We start from the raw sequence: 20,747 nt of genomic DNA, 5'->3' as shown, positions 1-20,747 counted from the left end.
ACTTTAAAAATTCGCTTCAACGATCCCAACTTGTAAGAACTTAGCCCCCATTGATCATTTTTCTAACACAGATGCATTTAAATCAATTAAGAAGTCTACAGGGAGCCAATCTTTTACAAGTTGGGATCATTGTAAGGAATTTTAAAGTTTGGATTATTATCGGCCAACAGATGAAACTTGTGATTATTAAAATCCAATAACCCAAATTATTAATATGAAAACAAAGTCACCCATAAGACCAGACTTTTTCTAGAACCCAACTGATGTAGACGTGACACTCACGAACGTAGCACCCCATGGACTCGACATTACGTAGCCAAGTTCATGGAAATGGGTGGATCTGTGTGGACAAACTATGACGGATGACTAGTGAAGGCCCATCAATTTTATTTCTGTACAGCAATAGTCATAGATCCTGAGAGAGAATATAGTGGGTGATGATGTGGGCCGGGCCTGTCATTACTTTTTGCACCATAAAACGTCCAAGTAAATTTAAACCTATTTAGAGCCCAAATTCACAATGAATTCTTAATACTCTATCTATATAATTACAGGAAAAATCAATATTTTTCCTATATCATCTTCAATTAAATAATATTTTTTATACATTCATATAATTCCATTGTGAATGCTCTTAAAGTAGGTCGCGAACCAAAACATACCATGTTTTTATATTTTTATTTTCTTTGTTTAAATCAATTTAAAAAAAGTTAATAAATACTAATACAAAAATAAATTTGTTTAAATTTGACCCTATGGGCCATTTGCGTTTATGTATCTTATATTCAACTTAATTGCTTCATTTTAACTCGTATTCTCAACAACGTACACCATAAAAAACCAATCAAAATAGTACAGTAATTAATTAATTAACATAAAATACAAATCAGAATGTATCTACAATTCACTGATCATGTATTTAGTAATAGAATTTTTTTATATGTTAGTAGGTTAGTAAGTGATTATCCAAAATAAATAATTCACAAATTGGATGAAAACGACAAGAATTGAAGACCTCGGGACTTAGATACGAAAAGAAAACTTTTTGGATGAAATTGACAAAAGTAACCAGATCACAGGGACGAAAATGGTAGTTTACAATAAAGTTTAGCTAAAGGTAAAACCAAACAAACCTTAAAACACTTTAAAAGTCACACATAAAATATATGCAACTAGTTTCATCGTTCATAATCGTTTTGTATTTCAAGAAATTACGTAGTTAATATTTTGTAATCATGCAGGATAAAGGTTGGTTGCCACAAATTTAAAAAGAGAAAAAATTCATATGTTAACAAGTAAACCCGAGTCGACCCATTTCACATATATATTAGTTAACCGCCCTTAACTAATGATGGTCATGTCTTATATACGTACAAAAAGTTTTTAAAAATGATATATGACCTGTCTATTTGGATTATTACCATAATACCACTGCGTAGAGGGGATGAATCATTTGCTGGATTTCAATTATTTTTCATCTTTTTCTTGTTCACGTATAAGAGATCTTATCCGTAATAATGAAAATTTATCCATCATATTCAATAGGAAAAAGAAGACGAATCGTAATACTGTTCAACTTTACATTCCGGTCATCTCAAAATTTCCAAGAAATAAAATTTGTTCCATTATAACGATGAAACTCGAATTTCATTAAATTCCATTGATATATTATGTTAATGAAGTTCGAAAGACTCGGTTATATATAATTTAAAATTAAAATAATAAAAAAAAAACCTTATGGTGTGATGAAACAGCCAGTGGCGAAGCTTGAAAATTTCCACCGGGGGGTCGGAAGTCACCGGACCTAAAAATTCGATATAAGTAAATTTTGTTTATAAAACCGGGGGGTCAAAAATGTATATACCTAAAAAATTCTATACAAAACGTACATACATAACACTACTGAGCGAAAAGTTCGGGGGGTCGGGCGCCCCTCCCGGCCCCTTGAAAGCTACGCCCCTGGAAACAGCCACACTGTCAAAGGGCTAGGTGGGCGACCGTTCAGGGCCCACTCTCCAGAGGAGTTCAAAATTTTTTAAATTTCTGTTATATATTTTATATATTCATTATTGGTATTATTATTTTAAACAGAAAACCTATTAAATTTAAAACCTGATAATATTTACAACCCAATATGATTTTTTATCTCATTAAACTATTTAGTTTTGTCCCATTTAACCCAACAAACTCTATATAACCCGATTGAAAAGGAAAATTTTAAACCAATTAAACAACAAAATTCTTTTTTGGCAGTAGTGACAAAGTTGAAAGAGCAAAGACCGATCAATGATTGCGTTCTCGAGGGACCATTTTACGGGCTCACTTTTTCTTAACTAACAGGGCTCTCGAATTCTCAAGGACATGTGTGTAAAACGAAGACAGGATCCAAAGCGTAAAGTGATGGATTAGGAAGAGAAGACTTCCGACTAACACCATTCGTAATTTGACGAAACAAACTTAGTTAAATCATGAAAGGCCCAGCCACCATGTATTAAAAAGTAAATGATACTTAATTAGGCTCCTGAAAGGCCCAGCCACTATGATCAATCATTTTCGTGGGCTCACATCATTTAAGTGTCCCCATACCCTGGCTGACTCACTTTACAGGCTACACATCAGCCCAACCATGAACCATGAACAGGTTAATTTTTTTTTAACGGTAAAATTAGGATCACTGACGGACCATTGGAGTATCAACCACCCAATCATATTTATCTCCACTAGGCTATAATGGTTATATACAAATTCAGGGGGAAACTCAATAAATTTGAGAAAAACCCCCATTTGTTAGAATTGAACCCAGGACCTAATGGTCTCAAAGCTTTATCTCACCCCAAGATGCCACTAGACTATAATGTCATGGGCTATATTTTCTGTTAAATAATGGTCAAAGTATCGACCCATAAATTGGGAGTCGAATATGTGACAATAAGATTAAGGGGCATGGGTTAAAGGTTCATGGATAAAGTGCGATTGGTGGTTTTCATTGGTTTAAAGATATTGTAAAAAAATACATGTTAGATAGAGACCCTTTTAATCATTTCAGATGCTTGTTCGTACATGTTCGTATCAATGTATATATAAATGCCATCACACCAAAATCTAACTTCACAAATATAAACAAACCACCAGTCGAAGTTGCACATTAACTTAATTCATACCTATCTTTTTCTAGCTTCCTACCATCATCACAATCTCTCTCTCCCTCTATCTATATATATACATACATATTGATAAATATATACATATATGTATAAAGATGAGAATAGGAAAGATTGTGAAAACATGGGTAAAGAGGTGTAGAAAGATGAATAATGGAGAGTGTAACAAGTGTTGGCAATGGGCATCATCTTTCATGCATCAAGGAAACAAGGAGGCTTGTAACATTCCAAGTGATGTGCCAAAGGGACATTTGGTGGTATATGTAGGTGAAAACCAGAGGAGGTTTGTGATCAAGGTGAAGTTACTAAAACACCCTTTATTCGGTGCCTTGCTGGATGAAGCGCGAGACGAATGCGAGTTTAGTGCTGACTCCAGATTCTGCATACCCTGTGATGAGGACATTTTTCTTGTTGTAGTTCAGCGCGCCATGACCCAACGGGATCCGAGAATCATGTTATGTTTTTGAGGTATTAGATTATGTAATTTGGTGTAAAGAGAGCTGTGAGTCCATCAATCTTAACCTAAAAAAGTTTGAATTTTATAGCACATGATATCTTCAAAATGCAAATGCATATTAAGCCACTCATGCATGCGGGTTAATTCAAAATGCTGATAACTTCTAAGCAAAAATATATGCATTTTTTAAAGACTCCCAATTGAGGAACATATAAAGATCTTAACATATCAATTTTTATATTTAGATTTCTATTATCAAATCCGATAATATATGTTGGGATCATATTGATGAACGTTGTCAAGTCATACAAAAAATCAGTGGTATCAAAGTCACCTTGCTCTATAATGAGTTAAACTAAATAGCAGAAATGATACAACAACGTGATCAAAATAGTTTGTCTTTCAACATATTAACACATAAATATGCTAAAATCATTCACTAGTAAAATTAACAAAAACACATTCATTCTAGCAAAGTTCACAAGTTAAATTAAATCATTTACATAATTAAACCCTAAACCCAGTTTTCATCACCGGAAAATTAATCAGTTAAATAATATTATAATATCAAAGAAATCTAATACTTTCATTCTTTGTTAAAATTTTTGTGCGAAAAGCCAAAAACAATCAGCAAACAGACGTTATAAACACCGATAGGGTAGTGGTCCCACAGACAACAACAGAAGATTAAAGAAATTAGTCGTTAAAAAAAACTGTCCGTTATAAACATTCCTTTATTGCCTAGATCTCCGTGCCATAAACAACTAAATTTTGCTTTCTTGTAGCCGACACCACCAGTTTACTGTCTCGTGATCCCCCTTCAAACTGTTCACGTAGGCCTTTTTAATTCCTTTACCTGGGCTGTTTTCTGTAATGGGCTGAACCGTATCTCTCTTTGCTAATTTTCTTTTATAATCAATGGCCCAATCACACAAACCTCGTTTGGGTGTTCACACGTGATCATACACTACAATTCTCTCACGAGAGAAATAGTGTCAGACACTTCCCCATTGGTTCAGTTAAATTACGATTTTATTCTATTTAAATTTATAGTTTTGCTATTTGTTTTTTTTCTTCTAGCCAAGTTACGATTTTGCCCTCAGTTTAAATTTAGAGTTTTTTCATTGTTTTATTTTCTGTCAACTTACGATTTTTCCCCTAGTCAAAAACTCGTTTTAGTTTTTTTTTCTTTTTGACAAAACTATGGTTGTGTTTTGTTTTAATTGGTTGGCTCGATGTAATTTTTATTTGTGCCAAGCAGAAGTTTTTCCACCGTTTTAGTTTTTTTTTAGCAAAAGTATGGTAGTGTTTTGTTTTAATTAGTTAACTCGATGTAATTTTCTAGATTGTGTTATGAGTAGTATGTACAAGTAACCAAAACACAGACGTACATGTTATGAGAGAGAAATATTCGGATTAGTGCCCCCACAACGCGGGTGGGGCAAAAACTAGTATTATTACAAATTAAAGAATTAATTTTAATTCTTAAATTCGAGTTAGATGATAATATTAAAACGTCAACCTCATGTGAATTAAAATTAGGAGTAATTATGTTTTTCGTCTCTTTGGTTTGTCAAAAATCACTATTTTAGTTCATTAGTTTAAAAATTGTCAAAACAGTCCCTGTGATTTCACTTTCGTAACTATTATAGTTCACCCATACTAACGTCATCCATTTATTCTGTTAGTTTATTTGAAATGACTATAATGCCCCTATTATTAAAATTAAATCTAAAATAAATAAATAAAAAGTTAGTTACGTTTTTCGTCCCTGTGGTTTGTTAAAAATAATCATTACAATCCGTTAGTTCTAAAAATTGACAAAACAGTACCGGTATTCTTCACTTTACTTTTCACCCTCCTCGTTTCTTAAGATCCGGCCACCTAATTTTCTCCATCACAATCGACGTTAGTCGTAAAACTTAAGGCCTACCTGAAAAACTTGAGGGGTGGTGGGCATAATGGGCGGTGGAGGTGGTGGTGGTCATCGTTCAGCTATGTGTGTCTGGTGGTAGGAGATGTTGAAGATGGATGATGTGGAGAGGGGGTAGAGCCGGAGCATGTGATCTTCCGGCTAGATTTGAGGAAACAGGGAGAGTAAAAGATATTAGATAGATAAAATTGTTAACCACCATTGTTGGTGAGTTGAAGGTGAAAGTTGTGAAAGTTGTGAAAGTATTGGTACTATTTTAGCAATTTTTAGAACTAATAGACTGTAATAGTTATTTTAACAAACTACAACGACGAAAAACGTAACTAACTCTTTATTTATTTTAATTTTAATAACAGTGGCATTATGGCCATTTCAAATAATATAACAAAATAGCTAGATGACATTAGTAAGTGTGGACTGTAATAGTTACAAAAGTGAAACCACATGGACTGTTTTGACAATTTTTAAACTAATAGACTGAAATAGTGATTTTTGACAAACCACGGTGACAAATTAACTCTAAAATTAGCTTTGATAAGGTTGTAACAAAATTAAGTTATATCGAAATGGTTTTGAGTTTGATCAAATTATCAATCTCTTGATAACATATTTTTGTAAAAGTGTATTGCTTTAAGCTAATTTTCTTCATAACCTATAAAATATAAAGTAAACCAAAGTAGTATACCTTGAAATCATATCGGTGTATATATCGAATATTATTACTAATTTGTATGAATAATAAATTCTCTACAGTCTACAACGACATTTGAAAAATTATAATTATGATGATTAATATGAGTATACATTTCTTGAAGCAGTATGTACATAGTTTGTCATACAACTTAAAAATTTATGTAATTTCATAGTAGTGTCAAGGTCGGCATTGGGTTGGGTACTCTCCTATTAATTGTACCATGACAAAAATGATCACTATGCACTTGTATAATTATAAGAGGTCGATGGTGAAGAAACCCTCTCCAAAGAGGATAGTGATAATGATTGCTCAAGCAATGAGCTATGACACCAAATACGTTAGCATCTCATTTCACGTGAGAGTCACAATCTTAGGTAATGTGCAAATTTATAACCATAAATAAACATCGTAATAAAATTCTTTGTTGACTGTAAATCTATAAACATCGTGGCTAAAATTCTTTGCTGACTCACTAATAGAAAATGCACTTTGAATCTTGAAATTCTAATGAAAGCATAATAGCATATACTGAAAGCACACATAGCATATAAGTTTCTTCTTTTAACCTTATTAAATCAGGTTGCGTCTATTGTTTGTGGCTAGAATAAAAAATAATTACTAAATTAACCAACAAAAATACAAAACTAATTATTTTATTCCCTCAAAATAACCTTTGACCAAATTACTCTGCGCCAATATGACACTTATACTTTCTCGACGTTCGATCGCAAATGCTCGTATCGAAAGACGTTCATTCGAATTTGGCTCAGTTGAAAAAAGACACTAATCAGTTCATTTTGATTCAGTTTGTAAACGAATCGAGTACAAGCAAAGACTGATCGGTTCGATTCGGCTCGTGAACAGACGTAAATGCAACTGTGCAAGGGGCATAGGATCTACATATTTTTGCGCTATTGTGGCGCAAGATCTGACAAAATGATCAAATGCTATCGTGTTATTGGATGAATATTTTGGTAATATAAAAAGGTCAATTAATATGTTGTTAACTCCCTTGGTCGAAAAAACCTTGTAGTGAAACGTCAAAATAAAGTAAAATGAAAGTTAAAATTGAATAACACGAGGAAAATTCGATTATATGCTAGATGAAGTTAAAAATAATAATAAATAAAATTCACATTTAAAGTCGCTATTTCAGATAACTACTTCCCAGTTTTTTATTTATTAAACATTTAAAGTCGTTGTTCAGATTACTACTTCTCATTTCCTTGTTTATTAAACATTTAAAGTCGTTGCATTGGATATCAAAGAACCCAAACACGTAAAATGAAGAAGTCACCCTATGTGCAAAGCCGTACAATGGCTTATTGCACAACTTATCAATGTGGGGTTATCTCACTTGGTAGAGGCATATGTCTTTAGAGGTGAGGTTACGGATTAAAACCTGTGTAAAGAAGATTAATTTAAGATTATTGAGATAATAGTACTAGCAAGCTTTTGCCATTAAAAAAATTTATTGCACAACTTGATACTTTCCTAATTTGGTTAGGATATGAATTAAATTGCATGTCAGGTTTTTGGTCCATCAATACGTTTCTTCTATGGGTTACTTCCAATTAACATTGAATGTACATAATTTGAAAACTTATAACCATAAATAATTAAATATACATCATAATAAAATCTTTGTTGACTCACTAATAGAAAGGTACAAATTTGCATCTTGAATTTCCAACCAAAGCAAAGCATACAATTATATGAACCAAAAAAGCAAGTATTAAACACATATAACATATTACAAACTTATTAATGGGTCTAAGAGATTGGAAGAGGAACACCATTCCAACCCTCTACACACTCTAGTAACGGATCAATAATTTGGCCTTTGCACAATGCAGTAAACACCTTATCAAACTCCTCACCCGGTGAAGTCACCTTTTCACCGGTCAAGAACCCGGTCCCAAGCTCCTCCCTAACAAACTTGTACAATGGATACGATCTACAAGCTTTGATCCTGTTTGGGATAGCCAATGTACCATCTTCATATCCAAGTCTTACACCCTCCACTTCTTTAGGTAAAACCGCCTTCAATTCATCTTCGAAAGCACTAATCTTTTGGAAGATTGAAGTGCTTGTGTTCTTCTCGCTTTCGCCATTGCTTAAAGCGTGGTCGACAAGCACTTGTCGAAGCTTTTGCATCAACGGATAAGTGGCACTGCAAGCGTCGTCAATGTACGCGAAAACATACTCTCTGTCGACAACTCGAAGCAAGTCCTTTTCGCAGAATCTTGACGGGTGGAGCTCGCCGTTAACGCCAGTGGTTAACACCTTTTTGGCTACTAAGCTCACAGTGTTTTTCACTGTGGACTTCATGTTCTCTTCTAAATGCCTCAAGTCAATAGACTGGCATAAAGCAACCAAGTAAGTGGATGACATGAGCTTTAATATTTCAACAGCTTCAGCTGTTTTTCTAGCTGAAATCAATCCCAAAGAGTTCACATCTTGGTTATGTTGCTCCGCGCTTTGGACATGGTTTGTCACCGGGTTAGCAAGAAACTGAAGCTCAGAACAATACGACGCCATCGCGATCTCTCCTCCTTTGAACCCGTAATCCAAGCTAGGATTCCGTCCACCCGAAAGATTCGAAGGCAACCCATTGTTGTAAAAGTCGTTTACAAGCTCGGAGAATTGCGCAAACATGAGCTTTCCAATAGAAGCAATAGCCAAACGAGTGTTGTCCATTGAAACTCCAATGGGAGTTCCTTGGAAGTTTCCACCATGTAAAGCTTTGTTACGAGAAACATCAATCAAAGGGTTATCGTTAACCGAGTTAATCTCTCTCTCGATCATCTTAGTCGATGATCGGATGACCTCTATGTGTGGCCCGAGCCATTGAGGCGAGGTTCTTAGCGCGTAGCGGTCTTGTTTCGGTTTCTGCAAAGGATCCATTTCATGAACCTTTTGTGCAGCTTTAACATAGTCACTTCCATCTAAAATGTACTCCATAATGGCTGCAGCCTCTATCTGGCCCGGATGGTGCTTAAGTTTGTGCGTCAAGTGGTCCGTAAACTCAGGTTTCCCTTGCATAACCTCGGCGAAAATCGCGGACAACACTTCGGACAACAATGCAAGCACATTGGCTTCAAAAAGAACCATGGAAGCCATACCGGATCCTACGGCGGTACCGTTAACAAGTGCTAGGCCTTCTTTTGGCTGTAGCTCGAAGAACCCGCCTTCGACGCCTGCCAAGGTGAACGCCTTTTCGGCGGTGAGGAGTTCTCCATCGGGGCCGACGGCTTTGGAGTTGGGGCGGCCGGTGAGGAGACCCGCGATGTAGGAGAGTGGGACGAGGTCGCCCGAGGCGGTGATGGTGCCGCGGAGGGGTAGACAAGGGGTGATGTTGGTGTTGAGGAACTTGGTGATGGCTTCCAGGATTTCGAACCGGATGCCGGAGTAACCTTGTAGGAGGGTGTTGATTCTTACTAGCATGGCTGCTCTTGTTGCTGAATGTGGAAGTGTGTGGCTTGATTCTGTGCCATTGCCGAAGATTCCAGCGTTCAAAAATCTGAAATGTTACATAGGTTAAGAAAACAGTTTCAGGCATGATAAGTTGCAATTTGAACCTTAGTAATAAGTGAATTACAATGTATCATGATAAGTTTAACTTTTCAGTTTTTACTGCCATTGGTATATTAACTTTTTATCTTTTGACAACTTGGATTATGTATTTATGTAAATGTTTAGCTAAAGTGTCGCTTTTGTTTGGCAACCAAATTTTGTTGGTGATCATGGACTTATTTTCTTTCTAGTTTTCTGACTTTTCTCTGACATCTATTTATTTGTTATTTTAAGTAATGACTATTGCTATTTTTAAAAAATATAGTATATACTTTAAGTGGTAATTTTCTTTTCTAAGGGAAAATCATAATAGTATATATTTAAGTGGTAATTTTCTTTTCTTCATAAAAATGTCTATTGATCAATGTTTTTGACAAATTATTCTTTACTTTTAAAATGTTTTCCCGTCAATTAATGTTACACAACAGATTTCAATCTTGGCATGTGCCAGATGGAAATTTGTTGTATCAAGTCAAAATCTACAGCCCCATGTTAAACCTATGTTGCCCACGCAAATAGGGTAGGGTGTGCTATATGAAAGCTTCTTTTTTTAAACGGTAAACTTCATGTCTAAGATTACCACACTCTTTAAATCGGAAAGCTTGTATTTAAACAATATTTTAACTAAAAACAAGAAAAGACATATTTTGCAAAAGAAAATAAGTCAAGTTTGAATTATCAAATTCATCCACCAAAATGATCATTTGGTAATTCTCCCTTATTCTTAAAGATTAAAATACCAATATTATATGTATGCATAGTATTACATCCACAATTATTGGGCTCACATGATTTGTTAATTAGATAAATAAATTTATTATTGGGCTCATACACTTTTGAATTGAATTGTTATCAAACACTGGTTAATGTTATGATTCAAAAGGAAAATTGTTACAAGCTTATAACTTCTCTAAGTTAGAAAAAACTAAATGCACACATAATAACAATAATAATAATAAGTTTACCTAATGAGTTCCTTCTGAAGAGCCCCACCATTCTTAGTCCTCCGGTGAGAAGTAGCACCAAAACCGGTAGTAACACCATAACTATCAGTTCCTTTATTCATACTCTCCATAACCCAATCACTACTCGCCTTCACCCCGGCCCTAGCCGACTCCGAAAGCTCAACTTTCACAACAGAACTATCAGCAGCAGCCGCGATCCCAGCCACTTGAGACACAGTCAACGTCTCTCCACCTAGCTTCACCACAGGCTTCCTAAACTCAGCCACCATTCTCTTCACCTCTTCAAGGTGGCTCCCGGTCAACGCCTCGGCCGCCACGCCCCAGTTCAACGGATCATTGTTAATACAAAACTCAGTTGCATGTCCGTTCGCCATTTCAAACTAACTGGTTAATTAGATAGCGTGTGAGTCGTCGTTAAAATTAAAAAAAAATGTAGCACACGTGGGAATTGAAATGACTATTGTACGTGTGACTATGTAGGTGTTATGTGTATATATAGGTGAAGTAGTGAAGAGTTTGAATGGTTGTGAAGTGTGTTGGGTGGAGGGTAGCTGAGGGTTGTGGTATATATAGAGGGAATGTGGTGTGTAAAAGGAGATATAAGTAGGTAAGCACCAAGTTGTGGTGGGTTGGGTGAGGATTAATCATAACCCTTTGTTACATGTGATTGTTAATCAACGGTTGAGATTATGATAATCGAGTAGGGGGCCACAATCAAAGCAAAGAAAAGTAGTTGGGTTTGGCTTGCAATTCAATGGCTGCAAATATAAAAAAGAGTGGGAGTTGGTGTGTTTTATATTTAAACCTTTTTTACATTGACGTAATGGGCTGTGATATAAAGTAGATTTTATAATACGGTTGGTAAGACTTTGTATATATTATAATATAATGGACTTAAACATATAAAAACCTGAATAATGTTGTAACAAGGAATTTAATTTAATTTGTTGGGTTGTCTAGTGGAGAACTATGTGATTTAAGGTAATTTGGATGCTCAACCTATACAAAATAAAAGTAACATTTACAAAATACAAACCAAATATGATTTATAGTTAGGGTTTTGACAGTACAGGGACCAGATTGTTGAGTGTTTTAGGGTTGAGGGTTGGCGATTGTTTTGGTAGATTTCCTCGTGTGTATTGTGGCACTAAGAGGTGTCTTGCCGTATCACATGTTTTGTTGGATGGTAAGTTTGGTTAATGATACGCCTCGTTAGGTAATGTGAAAATATCTCTTGTCGTAAGAACATGCCTACCGGGTCTAGTGTGTTGGGGGTATTTATTGTATGTTATTACTATTCTGTGTTTCCCTGACCTTTGAAGTTTGTGATGTAGCTTAATCTAGATCAACACTGGTCTACTCATGCTTCTCAAAGCTCATTGACCTCTTGTGGTCCGGGAAAATAATGTCTAACTAACTATATAGGGTACGTTGGAAATATTTGGTATATAATTAAGATGAGGATAATACATACAAGATCAATAATATAGAAAAAATATACCTCTTTTTAATAATTATTGAGATTTGAGAGATGTAAAATTGATTTATAGAAGATATTTGTATATTGTATAGTAAGGATAAAGGGGCATGGATAAGATGATGCTTTTCTAGTCAAAGTCAATAGTTCACAGCAATGGTGGCTGCCATCCCACGACGACTTAATATAAATTTCCTAGTGACTTCATTTCAATTTCTGCACGTTGAAAAGTCTCATATATAATAACATTTTAAGGAAAAAGCTGCAATTCTAGTTTTAAAAAAAACCATATTGGACATCTCTCATATATAATAACATTTTAAAGGAAAAAGCTGCAATTCTTGTTTAAAAAATCTATTTGGTGGAGCATCTTGGTTTGGGTTAAAGTTTCTTTCCTTGAGAACGATCTTTCTATTCAACAAATGTTGGGGCTAGCGATCAACATGAAAGTTTCTAAGGATTGAAAGAAGATGATTGGTTGGGTTCTTTTGGTCACGGTGTGAGAAATATAAAAGGCAAGGAATGAAGCGATCTTCAACAACAATCACTTGTATTTTAATAGAATGGTGGACGCTATGAAGGAGAATGTTTTTTATTGGATTTCTAGTAGATCTAAATATGTAAACCTTAATTGGGTTAGATGGCGTGAGTTTAATATTCAAGATGTAATTTTGTAACTTTGAGGTTCTAGTAACTTGCTGACCCTTTTTTCTATATTTTATACATAACATTCGCCGTTTCAAAAAAAAAATCTAAATTTAAAATTAAATTGTAGAGAAAACTATCAAACTAGGCAATGTTGGCCATCACCATTTTGGTGGGGTGGTAGAAGCTTTGTGTCTTTTCGGGAGAGAGCAGGGTTCAATTCCTGACATGGAGTAAAATTTACTGTAATTTAAGAGTAGTGTTATGTAACGTTTACCGTTCAAAAAAAAAAAAAAAAACTAGGCACTGTTGACTAAGGGCTTATCGAAATAGGCATTCTTTTTAATAGTTTCAAAATTATTTCAAACAATCAGAAACGGACACCCAAGTATCATCCGTGATTTAGCCGGTCGCTATGGGACTTTTTTAGAGTTAGCCAGCGGATAGAAGGCTTAGCCGGCATTTAGCTGGCGACTAAATTGATTCTATTGGAAAAGACAAAACATGTCTAATTTGTAAAAGTCAAAGTCAAAAATGTCTATTTTGGTAATTTTCCATAAATTATAATCGAGATTCAAGTGTTGGGTCACACTTAGAGCATCTGTAATGGTTAATGCCCCTTAAGGGGCATTTTTCGCCACATCAGCATCATATCGCTTCATGTAATGGTTAAGCCCTCTTAATGCCCCTTTCATTCATGACTTTCCATGTTCTTACTTCTCATTGGGCATTATTCTAAAAATGTCCACCCCTATTCATGTCACTATAATTCCTATGAGGGATGATATGGGGCGTTATCAAACCATTTTACGCCTTTCTAATGTCCATCACGCATAGCCTTATACGTGCCATGTTTTAATCGGTTTTAATCCTGATTTTGGGGTCAAATGCCTTGGTTGTTTTACTATGAACAAATATATATGGTTTTGTATTGAATATATGTTGTTTGTTAGAAAATAAAAATAAAAGAAATTTGTAAACACGTTATTCTATTTTGAGTAAATTACTATTGTGGCCCATGTGGTTTAGTTATGTGGATTCGTTAAATACTTTTATACTTATGCATACGTTATACTTGATTTGTGTTCCTGGATGATTCTTTTGTATGATAAACATGTCATTAACTTCGTACGAGCCTCCATTTAACATGTATAGCGCTATAGGAATAGCGCACTGCCCGTAGATTTGTGGTCATGTTAAATTTAATACTTGCGGTAATCAGAGGATTGACTTGAATAATCGCATGCCAGTTTATACGTTAATCTTGATAACTAAAGTTTGCCATATGGATTCGTTAAATACATTTATACTTATGTTATGTATTAAACTTCTATACTATTGCAGGTTGATGACGTTGAGATGATGAAACATAGTAGGGATTCCTTAGATACACACTTAGAATCATTAGATTAGGTTGATGTATCAATTTTGAACAATGTTGTATTTGCTTATTGTCTTGTTGTTGTATTTGAACAATTGTTGTAATTTGATTTCGATGTATTGTAACTTGACAATTTGGAATGAAATGAAATCAGTTTTGTTATAATTATTGTCACAAATTAGTGTTATAAAGTCTCGAGCAATCTCGTTCGTCTCACTCCGATGTTTCCGCCATCGGTTGGGGTGTGACATGAACAGAGAAGTGTGGGATGATGCCAGGTGTTAGAGGTGTTCTAGGCTCATCACAGGTGGGTACTGAGGTGTCAAGACTGAGTAGAAGTGGCAAAGGTGCGAGATAGGTGGCAACATGGTAGAATTTCTTGGGCAGCAAACATTCTGCCATCTGCAGGTCCCTTATTGACCGTAAGGGATCAAGTCTTACGGTCCGTAAGGACCTTTGGCGCACACAGATTTGAATCCCATGCGATCCGTAAGCACATATGGCTTACGGTTCGTAACCGTCTTTTAGCGACATTATTAACACATCCTTACGGTCCGTAAGCACTAAAGGCTTACGGTCCGTAAGAGTCACTCAGAGGCCAATAAAATGGCATGTTGACATAAGTGATCCCTCCACAACATTCTTCCATAATTTTTACACATTTGGTCCCTCTCGCCAAACAACGTGGCATAATTGAGAGTTAATTGGACACGTGTTACCATATCATTCGACACAAATTTCCGATGTGTTACAGTTCTGTATATTGATATGAAAATGATACACATTTGACATACCTAGTAAGATTTTTGTTGAGTAATTAGCTATAAATTAATTGTCCGATTTCGGATTCTTCACTAGAGAGAGAGCAGACATTTTTTTTCAAGAAGAAGCTGAGTATCGATGTTGAGTATGTGTTTTTTCGGATATCCATTTCGGTATTCGAATTTGAACACCCCAAGACTCAAAGGATTACAAAAAAGAGCGCTTAGGGCAGTGGCGGAACTAGCCCATTAAATCAGGGGTATCCCAAAAAAAATTTACCGTGGCGAAACTAAAATTCTGCATAAACTAGAATAGTAAAACAATAAAATTCTGCATAACAAGTTACCACTTACCAAGTCAGAGATTTCCTTCCGATTTCAGCAGCAAAACTGCAGGGCAGGGGCGGAACGACCGGAACTAGGGTTATCGCAACAACAAACAGCAGGATTGTGGATTTTTATAGAACCACTGTTATTGGCAGCAGCAAAACAGGAGACCAGTGCGTAAAGGATGGCCAGTGACGTTTGGTTTTCTTCCAGAACCTGAGCGAGCGTCAGAAAGAATGCAGCCATACGTATTTTGTGTTTTTTTTGGCTAATCTAATCACTTGGGCTTATCTAATCAATTGGATCATTGTTTCAATCAGACTTCCTTATTTTGTAAGTTTGGGTTGGTTAGGGGTATCATTTGTATAAATCGGAAAAAAATACACTACGCATACGGACTTCAGCCGTAGCCCGTGCTACGGCTCACATAACACTGGTTCCGCCCCTAGCTTAGAAACTAGGGACGTTCATTTTGATTTTGAACTCACATGATTAACACCCTTAAACACAAATATTCAAAAAGTAATTTTCTCTATTTTTGTTGATTGTGACCGATTATGTGTGATGAAATGTAATAGAAAGTTGCAAAAAGTGGTCAAGTCATTTCCACATTGTTGCCATGCAAATTCATGGTTATTTTCCATTATATTTCCTTCCGTTATCTAAGAGAGAAAAAACTTCAAAAAACCATTGACTTAAGTTATATGCTAATTAATCATGTAAGCGAATATGTTGAGTAAATTGGATAAAAACCTACATCACTGTATACATGTGATGAAACGTGTGATTTAAAGATTAATTGGAAGAAGTTCTTAAATTCTGATTAAAATATTAATTAATGAACATTTTATTGATCACCAATAGTTTTCCTATAGACAAATATTTCAAAATATATATGTGTGTATGTGTTATTTAATATAATTTTTTTAATATTTTCGTAATATATTCACGGGGTAAAGTTATTATACAAACACTCCTAAAAATAAAAATTATACAAAGTCACAGTGGATTGCAAAATATAACACAATGTCGAGTAAATATAACATCGAAGAAAAAAGACACAATGACGTAAATATAGAAAAAAAACACAATGATAAATAAAAAGACACAATGATGTAAATAAAAAAATGTAAAATCTACAAGCTAAACATTTAAAACCTAAAATCTTACATCAGACTCCGTTTGTTACCCTTCTTACGACTTCTTATTTATAAAAGAAATTTTATTTAATTCTAACCTAATTGTATCTCAAGAGTTGTTATTGAATTACGGTATCTTAAATTATGGTTACACCTCATTTTATGTATGAGGTACGTGTGGATCCGTAAAGCAAGACCGCATAATTGGATCTTATGAATAAAAAAATTATTTTATTTAGAATTTTGTGGCATACAATACTATGTCAAGATAACCTTGTTATTTGCTCTCTACCAAAATCATGAAAAGAATGACAAAATTCAGCCAAACATAACAATAAATAGGGTTGTGCATGAGCCGAGTCGAGCTAAGTTGAGCTAGGGCAAACTCAGGCTCGGCTCGATTATAAACCGAGCTGGCTCGGCTCGGCTCAAATTTGAAATCGAGCTGAAAATCTAAGTTCAGGCTCGGCTTGGTTTTAAACCGAGCTGGCTTGACTCGACTTGGTTTGGCTCGATTGTAAAAATAAACATTAATACATAGCTCTCAAAATTCAGTATTCTAAAATATTATTCAATTCTTTAAAAAAACATATTCAAAATAAGTTCAACCTAATACATTACAAGCCAAAAGTATGTTCAACATCGCAAAATAAGTTTTATATTTCAAGTAAATACAATATTTGTTTATTAGCATGTCAATCAACCTTTAAATATGTCATAGATATCAAACAAAAGCCTAAGTACATGTAAATAATGTTTTGTAATATATTATATTATATGTATATAAAAATAAAATATACTATAAGTAAAATAATTCAAGCTAAGCCGAGCCGAGCTACCAAGCGAGCCAAACCGAGCCAATTTGGCTCGTCACGAGCCGAGCCGAGCTAGGTTCACTTTCTAACCGAGCCGAGCCGGCTCGACTCACTTTCAAACTGAGCCATATCAAACGAGCTTTTTCCGAGCTAAATCCGAACGAGCTCCAAACCGCGAGTTTTTGGACAGCCGTAACAATAAATAATCTAAATGCTCAATTCAGAAGGTGCACAATTGATTTTCCGTTAATTTGGAAAAGGTTTGTGAGAGCAAATGATACTTTTCTCAAAGTACTTTTTTAACAACTTATAACGTGTCAAAACATTTTCTCCTAAACATAAGACTGGTGGGATGTGGGTGTGGGTGTGGTGGAGGGGTGTTGTTGGCCCTTTAACACCGGGTACATCACCCCGGGTTGGTGTTTTGGTGGGCGTTGCCCGTTTGGCGTGGAGCGCTGGCCTGGGTGACGTGTCTGGCAATGATTGGCTGGGTGTTGATGATCGTTTGGCTAGTCGTTACGCATAGTCGTTGGCCAACGGTTATTTAAAAAAAATTCTTTCAATTTTTTCCTATATAAAGCTTTTAATTTCTTACTCATTTTTACCATCCAAAAATTGAAAAACCACTATCAAACTCCAACAAAATATATAAAATGGCTTCTTCAAGTTCAAGCGATTCGTATAAGAAATTTGTTTTGTCATCCTCATCGGACGATGGGGCGGAATTATTATTACCAACCGTGTCGATGGTGGTGAAAACTATTGTTGACGATGCAAATGAAGGGACTTCTTAACCCAAACAGAGTAAGTATATTGTTCGTGAACGCGGAACAACAAAAGATTTGTTGGTAAGTGATTATTTCTCACCCGAACCAACGTAATGTTGTTTTTTGGTAATGGAATGTATTTTTTAATTGTAATTATTTAATATAAAAAAAATCTGTTTTTCAAATTACTTTATTAAATTTCTATGACTAATATAAAAAAAAAATTAGGTGCCATGTGGCACCTCAACGCCGGCCTGACCACGCCTCTTCAACACCCCACTTTTTTTTGTGTGAACTGGTGAAGCCCACACCTGTCACATATCAAGCAATGTCCCCAACTAAACCCCTCCACACCTCATAGTCTAAAAGAACCACTACTTCTCACAAGTTATATATTTTTTTGAGTTAATTAATGTTTTCGTTCCTGTGGTTTGTCAAAAATCACTATTTCAGTCCATTAGTTTAAAAATTGTGATTTCAGTCCTTGTGGTTTCACTTTCGTAACTATTTCAGTCCCTGTGATTTCACTTTCGTAACCATTTCAATCCATTTATTTTGTTAGTACAGGGACTGAAATGATTACGAGGTGGACTGAAATGGTTATGAAAGTGAAACCACAGGGACTGAATCGCAATTTTTAAACTAATGGACTAAAATAGTGTTTTTTGACAAACCACATGAACGAAAACAGTAATTAACTCTATTTTTTTTCATCATGGCTAAGAGAGAAGTGTGACTAATGCTATTATTTTAACAGCTTGGAGGATCATTTGAAGAAATTAAAATGAAGTGGTGTTTAGTAGTCAAGATAGCAAGCAATACGGTTTAACGGATTCGATTATTTCTATACATTTTTTTTGTGGTATTTTAGTCATAGTCATACGTGTAAAGTTAGTTACACAATATATTTATGTGCTTTTGTTAATATGATATTTGGTTGTATTATAGAAAAGTACTACTGTCATGTTAAGTGAACAAATTTGGATGGTTATATTTTAGAAAAAATACTACTGTCATGTTAACTGGACAAATTTGGAAAAAAAATGGATTGAAAATGTTTGATATTAAGGCTCCAGGTGTGGTATAAAACCCTTAGAGGTTTTATCACGTCACGTCAGATCCATCTAGGCCCCACGTCATATGAGGGGCTTTAAAACTCTTCCCTTTAACTTTCATGGTGTGATATAAAGCCCCCTATTAAACAAAATTTAAAAAAAAAATTATTGGTTGAAATTAGGTGGGCCCACCAGCACACACCGTTAAAGCTCGTTATCATGCTGGCGTGACATGGATGGCGCCCCCCTTTAAAATCGATGGTGTGGAAGATGGCGCCCCGGGGGCGCTATGGAGGGTGATGTGGCGGGGTGGCGCCATGCCACACCCACCGGCCTAAGTGTTACTGTACGTAGCTTGTTGCATTTAGATATGAATAAATAAATAAAAAGGTTGGGTGAAATCTTTTAATTCATGTTGTAATCTACATATACATATCTAGATAGAATTTTGGGGGAAAGGTTTCTAAAACATATCTAGATAGAATTTGTGGGAAAGGTTTCTAAAAATCCTCTTTTGATAGCCTACAGCCGACAATTTCACACCAGTAAAAGATTTTAATGTTGATATGAAGATTACCTTGTAATATTTAAATAATATTTCAGATTTTCAGGGTTCATATATATATATATACTAGTGGGAATGCCCGCGCGTTGCGACGGGTGCGTTTGTTTTGTCGCCTCATAGTTGTTGTTAGGATTTGTGGTGTGTGTATGACTCCTGTGGTTTGGTTATACCTTATGTTTTACAACAGAAAGTTTCTCGTTTTCTTTCTCTCGTTTCAGTGAACTTGCGACTTGGTCAAAGTAAAGAACATATAAAGTCATGTTAAAAGAACATTAGTAAAAAAAGATCTAAAACTAACAATTCATAATTGGTACAAAACTCAAAACAAAGATTAAAGTGAGACGCAAGGGTATATTTGTAAACAATGTTTGACCAATACTCACCTCCCCTACAAACAACAGTATGAAAAAAATATGTTACAAGTTTCGTTAATTTCTAGAAAAAGAAACCATGTTTATTCTTAGTCGATTGCGAAACAAGTTTTGGGAGGGTGTTAGATATCATGAAAATACATAACTAAAGACTTAATAAATTGCTATAGTAAAATTTACTCATTAATTAGGTTGTAACTATCATAAAAAAGAGTAAACCAGAAGGATACACGTTAATCTTTCATATTTATTCTTAGCATTTGAGAAATTTCTCTTTTGGTACCTGAAATGAATATCCATCAAAAAGAATTTATTTAAAGATATTTTCTTTTTACTCTTAACTATTACTTAATTAAGTTGCACTTAGAGGGATTTGAACCAACGTCACATTTGTGAGAGGGTAACAATCACCAATGTCACTAAACCACAAAGCCATGGCTAAAAAGTGTATATATGTATAATAACATAAAAATTATACTAAAATTTCTACATAACTATATATGGCTGTAACCTAAGTGGCTAACCTTGGACATTAAATTTCTACATATTTGGTTGTAAGCCTGTAACATACAATAGCTTCTTTTTTGTACAAGTGAGTAGTCAATGGTTAGACCATGCGCTATGACACTGAATGGATGTGGTATCCGTAACTGACTGG

The 20,747-nt window shown here is 35.0% G+C and overlaps 1 protein-coding gene across 1 annotated transcript; it reads right to left on the bottom strand.

The window, feature by feature from the left end:
- Window positions 1-7,871: 7,871 nt before the first annotated feature.
- On the bottom strand, window positions 7,872-11,329 carry LOC110904470 (phenylalanine ammonia-lyase-like). Its single transcript, XM_022150314.2, has 2 exons — window positions 10,787-11,329; window positions 7,872-9,768 (listed from the first exon to the last, which is right to left on the bottom strand). Exons 1-2 carry the CDS (start codon window positions 11,158-11,160, stop codon window positions 8,019-8,021), a joined length of 2,124 nt encoding a protein of 707 aa, XP_022006006.1. The 5' UTR covers window positions 11,161-11,329; the 3' UTR covers window positions 7,872-8,018.
- Window positions 11,330-20,747: the final 9,418 nt, after the last annotated feature.

The sequence above is a fragment of the Helianthus annuus genome, chromosome 14 (assembly GCF_002127325.2).
Source record: "Helianthus annuus cultivar XRQ/B chromosome 14, HanXRQr2.0-SUNRISE, whole genome shotgun sequence".
NCBI classification, from domain to species: Eukaryota; Viridiplantae; Streptophyta; class Magnoliopsida; order Asterales; family Asteraceae; genus Helianthus; species Helianthus annuus.
This window is presented reverse-complemented; position numbering and strand designations above follow the sequence as displayed.